Source organism: Nuphar pumila, chromosome 4 (genome assembly GCF_984573655.1).
Source record: "Nuphar pumila chromosome 4, dmNupPumi1.hap1.1, whole genome shotgun sequence".
Classification (NCBI taxonomy): domain Eukaryota; kingdom Viridiplantae; phylum Streptophyta; class Magnoliopsida; order Nymphaeales; family Nymphaeaceae; genus Nuphar; species Nuphar pumila.
Window position 1 is genome coordinate 20,632,579 of NC_143252.1, and position 10,082 is coordinate 20,642,660.

At 39.7% G+C, this 10,082-nt stretch overlaps 1 protein-coding gene across 1 annotated transcript; it reads left to right on the forward strand.

Moving 5' to 3' along the window:
- Positions 1-5,084: 5,084 nt before the first annotated feature.
- Positions 5,085-7,658, forward strand: LOC149839591 (zinc finger protein JACKDAW-like). Its single transcript, XM_090004899.1, has 3 exons — positions 5,085-5,566; positions 5,743-6,139; positions 6,437-7,658. The coding sequence occupies exons 1-3, from the start codon at positions 5,431-5,433 to the stop codon at positions 7,656-7,658; spliced, it is 1,755 nt and encodes a 584-aa protein (XP_089861025.1). The 5' UTR covers positions 5,085-5,430.
- The last annotated feature ends 2,424 nt before the right edge of the window (positions 7,659-10,082 follow it).

Sequence of the window (10,082 nt, forward strand, 5' to 3'; positions counted from 1 at the left end):
GTAAAAATTTTAAGGACACCACAGATTGGTATCAAAGCGAAGTACAACACATGAAGGGACCACAACCCTCTAATCTGGAAAAGGCTTAAGAAGCTCATCGTGACACGGAGCAGGCGTGTGCCTTCACTGAACAAACTCAAATTGAGTTCATCTGGCAATGCCAAGAGAGCAATGAGCACATTAAACAAGTCATAGCAACCCTTGTTGCACGTATGGAGGTCATTCCCTAGTTGGCATTGTAAGATCCATAAATTTTTTATAGTATTTTGAGTTAAATATATGAGGTATTTTATGTATATTCATTGTATTGACCTAAGAATACAAAATAAAAAAAAAAATCTACAAGCCAACTATGCTTAGGATACGTACACGTATCTCTTCGATAATTTTCACAGAAAAATATTTGGAGTCTAGTTTGGACTATCAGTTAGGATCATGTTTTGGTAGTTAGAAGTTATATGATGTTTATGGGTTAGATTTTCTATTTTAGATTAGAGTTGGACCAACCCAAACCCACTCATTATATAAGGAGGCTTGAGAAGCCTTTTGGTTTTTTTTATAAAAGTTAATGAATTGATTTTCTCACTTTCTCTCTTTAGTTGATCCTCTCACTCTTTTTGGGCATTCCTCTCTCCTAGCATCTTCTTCTCTTTCTCTCATCTCTCTCTTTCTTCTCTCTTTTCACTTTATTCTCTCTCTGAATCACGTTGGAACTATACTCCAAGGCTGGTCATGTATCTTTCCTAAAAGCGCCTAAGCTCTTCTGTCACCCCAAATCGTGCATTTTTGCTTTCCTGATAAGCCAATTGCCATTGTCGCATTGCAGATCATGCGTTCGAGTTTTAAAACATAGGATACTTTATCCCAACTTGTTACAAACCTCCAATGTACCTCTAAAATACCTCCATAACCTTAGATTAGCCTTTACCTCTTTTTTGTAACCTAAAACCAAAAATTGCATTATGTTGGGTACCTGATTTACCTAAACTGGTAACCCCTTATTGTCGGTACCCTTTCCTTCTATTTAGAACATGTATCAGATCCTCTCCTATACTCATAGTTATCCCTAGAACCCCTAGAGTAGGTCCTGCAAGTTTTGGACCTCGAACCATTTCAGTTTCACCATCCGAGCAAAACTGCCTCACCTGATTACTTGTTTTGTCTCGATCATACAGTCTCGCTCACCACAATGAGGAACATCCGACCTCTACCCCATTGTGTCCACCAGGGATCAGACCCTAAGACACCCAACCCACATGTACCAAAGTAAAAACACTGCAGGTTTGATCTACTTAAATCTGCTGGATTTCGATTGAAGTATATGCCGGTAGTGGATTCGGATCTTCCTTCCAGTCTATCTCTCGATTCCAATGTCAGTGCATCCAACATTGATTCAAAAATTTCTGCAGGTACAATAGATGCTTCATTTTTTTTTTTTTGCACTCAAGGCTTCTAGCGACGGTTCAAAATCCTCTATTTTTGAAAAAAAAGAAATGCGTGATATTACATTGTGCATCCAAACTGCGTTCGAAGGAAAACTCATTCAAAGATATAGGTTTATATATATAAAGTGATAGTTGTACAACCCTTATGTGCACAACTATGAGTGGAACGCTGTTTATCATCAAAATCACAAAAAAATGGGGCTTTAGCTATGGTTGAAACCACTGCTAAAGCCCCTAGGGGGATAAGCACATCATTTTTAAAAAGACTCTTTAGCGGTAGTTTCAACTGCAGGTCCATTTTTTGCTGGGACCTTTAGTGGTGGTCAAAACCACCGCTAAAGGCCTTTTTTCATTAATTTTGACATTGAACATCATTTTTGTGGGAAAAAGATGTTGAGCATTCATCACTTGCATGATGGACACTCCACAGCTTTTCACTTCTGGTTGCGCTCCTATGCATCACCATATATATATATATATATATATATATATATATATATATATATATATATATATATATATATATAATCACTTACGCGATTAGAGGCTCATGTTAATTCTAAGATAACATGTTAAAGGTGTTTTTTCTGCTGAGGCCTTTAGTAGCAGTCTAAAACCACGCTAAAAGGTCTTTTTTACAACATGTAGTGTTCATTTTTTTAACGCAATTAGGTGATTTAGCGCAGTCTTGACCGTTGCTAAAGATTTGGGTGAAAATGGGTCTTTAGCGATGGTAAAAAAACGTTGCTAAATCACATTTTTTTGTGATTCTGTGCAAAATTGGTTGCTCATTGAGCATAGTGATGGGTAGCTGCTCACACATTAGGTGCTAAATCGGGTTTGCAGTCTTTTTTATTTTTATTTATAAATTCTGACCATACAGATGTGATCTATGTACTTCATTTTATAGGGATCAGCTCTTGAAGCATTCGATTGAGATGCATGGGTGGGTTTTTATAAGGTTCGAAAAAACACCGGTCTAAAATCTTTGTAAATTTTCAAGACTCCAAATATCATTTTTTCATAGAAAACACATGGTCCAGGTGTGGATTCTTTGTAAATCGACTATGCCCAACACATTTATGGGGTCGGAACTGAAAAAAAAAATACCCGAAGAGCAGCAAAACCCATTTAGCACATATGATTTAGCACCTAACTTGTGAGGTGCTATCAATTTCTCTCTGTATATATAAGGAAAGAGAGAGAGAATAAGGGGATCGCCTATGGTAAGCAAAATTAGCACAAGCGGATGCCGCTTTTCCTCTGACACTGGTAGTCCACATGAAACTTTATGGGAATAAAGAAAGGCAGGCACAGTGTACGTGCATTATTTGATGTATGGTGAGGGAATCTATGCGGTGGACGTGGTGTGAGGCGTCGTATCTGGTCGGAGAAACTCCCTGGGAATTTGGGTTCCTAGGGTGGAAAAATTCCTAGGGTTGGAACTCGGGGTGAGCATCGTTCTTCGGTGAGGAAGATCCGAACATATGAGCCAAAAAGCAGGTGAATAAACAAATCCCTGCTCACAGTTGTATGCTTCCAATTGGGCTTCGGCATGTTAAACTAATCCATTGCCAACGAAGGGTTCACATAAAGTCAGCCCACAAACAGACACTTGCACAAGAATCAAAAAATTCACTGCTTATCGACAAAGTTCTCCCCCCTTCTTTTAATAACACTGCAACAGTTTTGATTCCTTTAAAAGTTCGAGACACCCTCCCCCGCCCCCCCCGGATTTCCAGTGGCATTAATCTTGCTGGATGTTCTTTTCAAGAACCTAATTTGTTATTGTGCTTCAGATGTGGAAATAATGCAGAACAATGCATTGACAAAGAAAACCCACAAAATTTTCCTTTTCCTACCCTTATGTAACAAAGTTTGGCGTCGTATATACTTGTTTTGGTAAATACTTGTGATTTTTTTATAATGACAAAATTGCATCTGGATACGTAAATATTTATATCGTGCGTTATGTTTTTAATTAGTGCCTTTTTGGTCGTAGTTGTCCCTTGGGAGATCTCAAATTCTGTTTTAACCTTGTCAGATTGTCCCGGGTCACGACAAGGGCATAATACTTTTAGTTGTAGCTATCACTTGAATTGTCTAATACTCACTAACTTATCGTTGCTCATGACAGGAGTGTCGTTGTGATCGGAATTTCAAGTTCTTATTAGTTTGGAAAATAGCGAATGTTGTTAAAATCGGTTCACTAGCTGAATCGGTTACTTAAAGAAAAAGAAGAAGAAAAATCACATCGAATAGAAACGAATTGATCTTGAATCAGCCCTTTTTACCATCAGATGATACGTTTTATTAAAAAATAAAAGATGTTAAAAAGATTAATCCCCCTTAAAAAGTATTGAAAAATAAATTGAATGGTTCAGTTCTTGCACAGATTCAAAAATAATATTCAGCCAAAAAAGTAACTTTGAATAATTAACTATTTTTTAAAAAAGGATTGTGCTCAGTAAAGGAAGGCCAAAGCTAAAACTCAAACCTTTTTTTTTGTGTGTGTGTGAAAGGCAAGCTGGGGTTAGGCGGACCCCTACCAGAAGAACAGCTGCCCCATGTGGCAGAGGGATTCCAACGTGGGCCTTCTGCTTGACACAGGACACAGCTTATCACATGGGATACCACCGAGGTGGTAAAACTTAATTATACTAACCTTGTTGAATAGATATTTCATAATTTAAGACATCATGAACTCCTCTACTTTCTTTATTTGATGCCTTCTTTTCCTTCACCAACAAATAAAACAACGTTTAACATTAATGTTGCTGGATAGCTTTTCCAAATATCCTTTCATGACAAAGTGAAGAGGGAGAGGTGAATGTACCCAAAGGAGAGGGCCAAGCAAAGCAATGACATTATCTGTGCAATCTTGCTGCGTGAGAAAAGCAGTATGGAAGAGTGGGCCGTCACGGACTATGGGAATTGCAGCCCAAATAATAGAATCTTTTTTTTTTTTGACAGAGGTTAGGCAGACTCATACCAGTTATACAATTATACCATAAGGATTCGAACTTGCAACGTCCCAACACAAGGTGACGTGCACTAGCTGCTCCTGCCACACACAAGCGGAGCCCAACTAATAGAATTGAAAGGGAGAAAGAACGCAAATAACCAACATTTTTTGGAGAGAGAGAGAGGAGGAGGGGAGGGGGAGCAGAGGCGATAGGCAAGGGGTGGGTGCTGACGAAATTACTAAAGTAGAATATTGAACTTTTGAAGGCTGAGAAGAAGGAACAGCATTGAAGCAATTATAGCTTAATCATTCTCACCGAAAAGGCAGAAAGAACTACTTTTCCTTCTTTTTTACTTCTCTCTTTTGCTTTTTTCTTTTCCCTTTATATCTTTTACCCAGGCATTTCTCAATCTTTTTTGTAAAGAACCACCTGATCATATGTGTCATCATGTACAAATAACCCAACACACTTCACCTTTTACTTTTTTAACAGTTAGCAAGGAATCAACTAAAACCCACTAAAATAATACATGAAACCAAAAGCTGAACCGCTCCAAAAGATAAACACCATTCACGTATGATCTTTCCTTTAAAATAATGCCCCCTTTTAGATAAAATATGAATACCACTAGACGTCTAAATCTACTTTTTGTTTTTGAGAGAGAGAGAGCATGGCTTACCGACATTCATTCTAAGAGAGATAAGGAAGAGAAGGCCCGTGGAGAGAGAGAGAGAGAGAGCTCAGCTTTCATGGTTTTATATTTTCTTCTATCCACGCATATTCGAAAGATTCACCCACAATTTCGACCTAAAAAATTGGGTTTTGCTCAGATTTCTTAGGTTCATGGTAAAGTCGGCATCTATGTTGGTGTCAAGAAGTATATCCTTCTTTATATTGTAAAGGAGTTCTTCCATTTTAGTTTTCTTTTCGTCTTTTCACTTGTTGATAGACCCAGAAAAGAATTGCGTGGCTGGAGATACTGGGCAGAAGCATCGGATCTTTGAAAGACCAGAGAAGATATGTCTGGCGATGCAATTCATTTACCATCATCAGTGAGAGGCTTTATGGATGACCCAAACCCTAATTCCAATCTCCCGCAACATCAAGATAAGGTTCCTCTTAAAAAGAAGAAGAGAAACCTTCCCGGCACTCCAGGTACAATTAATTTGCTGCTAATTAACTGTTGACCTGCTGGTTCTCTCTCAAAAAAAAATAAACTGTTGATCTGCTGGTCTCTATATATAGCCTGATTTATGATGGAAAGAGAAAAAGAAAAAAAGAGGAAGAAGATGATTCATGACTGTTGTGGTACGCTGTATTCATGTATGTAGATCCAGATGCAGAAGTGATAGCTCTATCACCAAGGACTCTCATGGCCACCAACAGGTTTGTATGTGAGATCTGCAACAAGGGCTTCCAAAGAGATCAAAATCTGCAACTGCATCGCCGCGGTCACAACCTCCCATGGAAGCTTCGGCAGCGATCGAGCAAAGAGATCAGGAAGAGGGTCTATATCTGCCCTGAGAAGAGCTGCGTGCACCACGATCCTTCAAGAGCTCTGGGTGATCTTACGGGGATTAAGAAGCATTTCAGTAGGAAGCATGGTGAGAAGAAGTGGAAATGCGACAAGTGCTCAAAAAAGTATGCCGTTCAATCCGATTGGAAGGCCCATTCTAAAACATGCGGGACTAGGGAGTATAAATGCGATTGCGGCACTCTCTTCTCAAGGTACCAATCTAATTTTAATTCTTTTGCCCCTCGTTTCTGATTCATGGTAAAAAGTATTTCTTCAGAAGCTTGATGCTATACATATATATTTTGAAACACATCTAATACCATGAACGTAGTAGTGAAAAATAAACAGTGTTTTTGTTAATTAGGAAATATAAATCCAATTCTACTAGCTGCAATATATAAATATACATGAGAACTGAACATATTAGAGAGAGAGAGAGACAATATGATTCTCTATGTTTTATTAGTCTAAACACACTTTGATTTCTCCTATTTGGTTTTAAATCGCAGGAAGGACAGTTTTATCACTCATAGGGCGTTCTGTGATGCCTTGGCAGAAGAGAGTGCGAGGCTTTCCTCTGTGACCTCAACCAACATAAACTTCAAAGCTGACACCCTTTCTGTAAACGCCAACTCGCATTTAGTTGGTTCTCCATCCTCACCATCCAGAGCCAACATGTCGAGGGGATCAGTCAATCAATTCAGCTCTATTTGTCAGCCAGCTTTCGTTATTAATGGTGGTGATGCCGCGGTGGCAGCGGACCTCGGACAAAGAAACACTCAAAAGCACGGGCTCTCTTTATTGCTCGATCAGTCCGTTGACTTTGCTGGAGGTAATTCTCAGAGCTTCTTCGCCGATTCATCCAAGTTGAATGTTGTGGGTTCACCTGCAGCCAGGAGCCGGGGGAATTGCCCGACGGAATTAGTACAATTTGCGTCGGCCCCAAACATCTTGGGTTCATCGGCAGAAACAGATTACGGTGAATGCTTTCCACCGCTGTGGATGCACAGGAGTTCAACGGTAGCCAACCTCTCGCTGTCAACATCTAGTGGGGCTTCGAAGGATGATGAAGTGGGGAAGAACCCCCACCACTACTTGGTCTTGGGTGGCTTAGCTTCCTCGTACAGCTCCTCCCAGAACCAGCAGAAGATGGCCTCTTCTCACATGTCAGCTACAGCCTTACTGCAGAAAGCAGCTCAGATGGGTGCAACCACAAGCAATCCCTCTCTACTTCGATCATTCGGTGTGAGCTCCTCCTCAGAGACCGAGATGACGCCGCATGACGTTCAGACCACCAATGAGTTTCAGCTGTTTGGGCAGTCGAAACCATCAGAGAATTTCCACCAACTCATGAGTTCGCTGTCGGCTCCAAACGGGAAGGGGATGTTCAATGATGCAAATATAATGCAGAGTTCGTTTGCAGATTCTTCGAACAGCTTGGCGGGCTTGATGATACCAAGTAACGGTACTGACGAGCGAGCCCAGAGCATTCCCTTCTATCCGAAAGAACAACAACTAAAGCTTCAGCGCTCTCAAGAAAGTGACCATGGATTGACAAGAGATTTCTTAGGAGTTGGAGACCCTGCAGGTGGGCCTTTCTCACAGCAGCAGCTAGCAAACTTTGCATCGATTCGAGCAGCCATGGATTTGAGCACTTACAGTAGCATCCACTCAAAAACAAACATGGAAGAGAGAAGGGAAGCAAGTAAATCCACCACCATGTGGTCATGAAGAAATCGAGCAGCATTATTCTTCTTCTTCTTTTCTCTAACTATCTTCCACGCATGCCTGTGGATCAATGTGGGGCTGTGGTTTCTTGTTCTTGGCGACCCTAAGAAGATGAATGGTGGGGATGCCACTAATCTAATGATGGCAGCTTGTTATCCTCCTAGCTTGTTTAATGCTTTCATTATTTCTCTTTTCGTTTCTTTCTTTCCTTTCTTTGCTGTTCCCTTGAAAAGCACAGAAAACCGTAAAGAGGCAAAAAAATGGTCGACATTGCTCTTTCCCTCGTTTCTACAAAAAAAAAATGGTTTCTTTTTTTTTTTCTCTCTGTTCATGCACACTCTGACTGTTCTTTGTCGTCTGTCTTATCATGCATACACACAACCCTATGATATGAGCTTGTAGCTTTTGAGATTGGATGGTGCTCAAATGTTAGGAAGGAGAGGGGCAAGGGTAAGGGGAAGGCTATAACGTTAACGTGGACGCAGCGTACAGTAAGCCACGTTGACGACGAGCAGTTACGGTCATATTTATATAACCGATCCCTGGTTATATTCAATCCCCACCACACATCTCATCAAGTCAGATGTGCGGTGGTGATGGAATATAACGTCATATACAATATGACAATAACCGTCCAGCATGCCTCCTGCTTGAGGGACGCACGTCCTCCAATAACATCCTTTGGCCTATAATGTCGTGGAATCTTGTCTTGTAGGAAACAGCTGAATTAATTGAAAAAGATTCTCATGTACGAGGCTCACAATTGCGAACACGGGTTCCATCATACATTCAATCCTAACCATCCATCTGACAAAGATTGAATGTTTGATGAAACCATCCCATTTCAAATGATGGGATCCGTGTCCAACAATTGCAAGCAAATGCGATATTCATGAATATTGGGAAATGAAAAACACGTCAAAGTAGAAATGCTGTCAGTATAAGCCTGTATCGGCAGACTTGTATCTTATCGGCAGAAAATTGATGCAATACTAACCTGAATGGGCTATTTTTTAATAAATGTAAACAAATATTTAAATTTTATTTTAATAGTTTTAACATGTATCACGTCCAAACCAGGTTATATGCTTCCCCCGAACAACGCAGGTGTGTGTTCTCGGGTCTGAATGAACGCCACATATGTAAGCACGTGGGGCTCATTTCTCCGTGTGCATCAGCATCACTTAGCATCGAAGTCGAGTGCATTTGCAAAGACTTAAGTATCCTTTCTCGCCATTAGCATCATAAAACGATGTTTCGAGTAAAGGACAAAAATATCATCCCGCCAAAAAGGGTTAAAATCATCATTGTTTTTGCCCTAAGGAGTAAACTCCTCTGCTTTAACAGGAGCTCCTCGCAATATGTCGCCCTAAACATTTTAGATCACCCTTTGGCGATGCACCATTTGTTGTAACAGGAGCTCCGATTGACGACGCACCCTTTGTTGTCGTTTGTTGCCGTCGGAGCACCCTTTGTTGTCGTCTGCTGTCGTCGGAGTACCAGTTACCGTCGTTTGTTGTCGTCGGAGCACCCTTTGTTGTCGTCTGCTGTCATCGGAGTACCAGTTACCGTCGTTTGCTGCTGCCAGAGCACCTTTTGTCATCGTCGTCATCTATTATCGTCGGAGCACCCTTTGTTATCGTCTCTTCATGAGAAATAGTTGACATACCAAAAAATCAGCATTCTGTCTATTGTTCATCATGATATGAAGGTGCAAACGTCGAACTGAGTAGACAGAGAATAGCGATTTACAGCAAAAATAAAAATGGCAATGTCAAACTGAGTAGAGTAGAGATTTATAATAGAAATCAAATAAGAGAGTAACGATTTATAGTAGAAATCAAATCAGAGAGTAACAATTTATAGTAGAAATCAGATAAGAGAGTAGCGATTTAAAGTAGAAATCAAATCAGAGAGTAGTGATTTACAATAGAAATCAGATCAGAGAGTAACGATTTACAATAAAAATCAGATAAGAGAGTAGCGATTTACATTAGAAATCAAATCAGAGAGTAGCGATTTACAGTAAAAATCAAATCAAAAAGTAGCGATTTACAATAGAAATCATATCAGAGAGTAGCGATTTACAGTAGAAATCAAATCAGAAAATAGCAATTTACAATATAAATCAAATCAAAGAGTAGCGATTTACAGTAAAAATCAAATCAAAGAGTAGCGATTTACTGTAGAAATCAAATCAGAGAGTAGCGATTTACAGTAGAAATTAGATCAAAGAGTAGCGATTAGTAGAAATCAAATCAAAGAATAGTGATTTACAGTACAAATCAGATTTTTACTGTAAATTGCTACTCGCTGATTTGATTTCTACTGTAAATCGCTACTCTCTGATCTGATTTCTACTATAAATTGCTACTCTTTGATTTGATTTCTACTGTAAATCTTTACTCTCTTATCTAGTTTTTATTG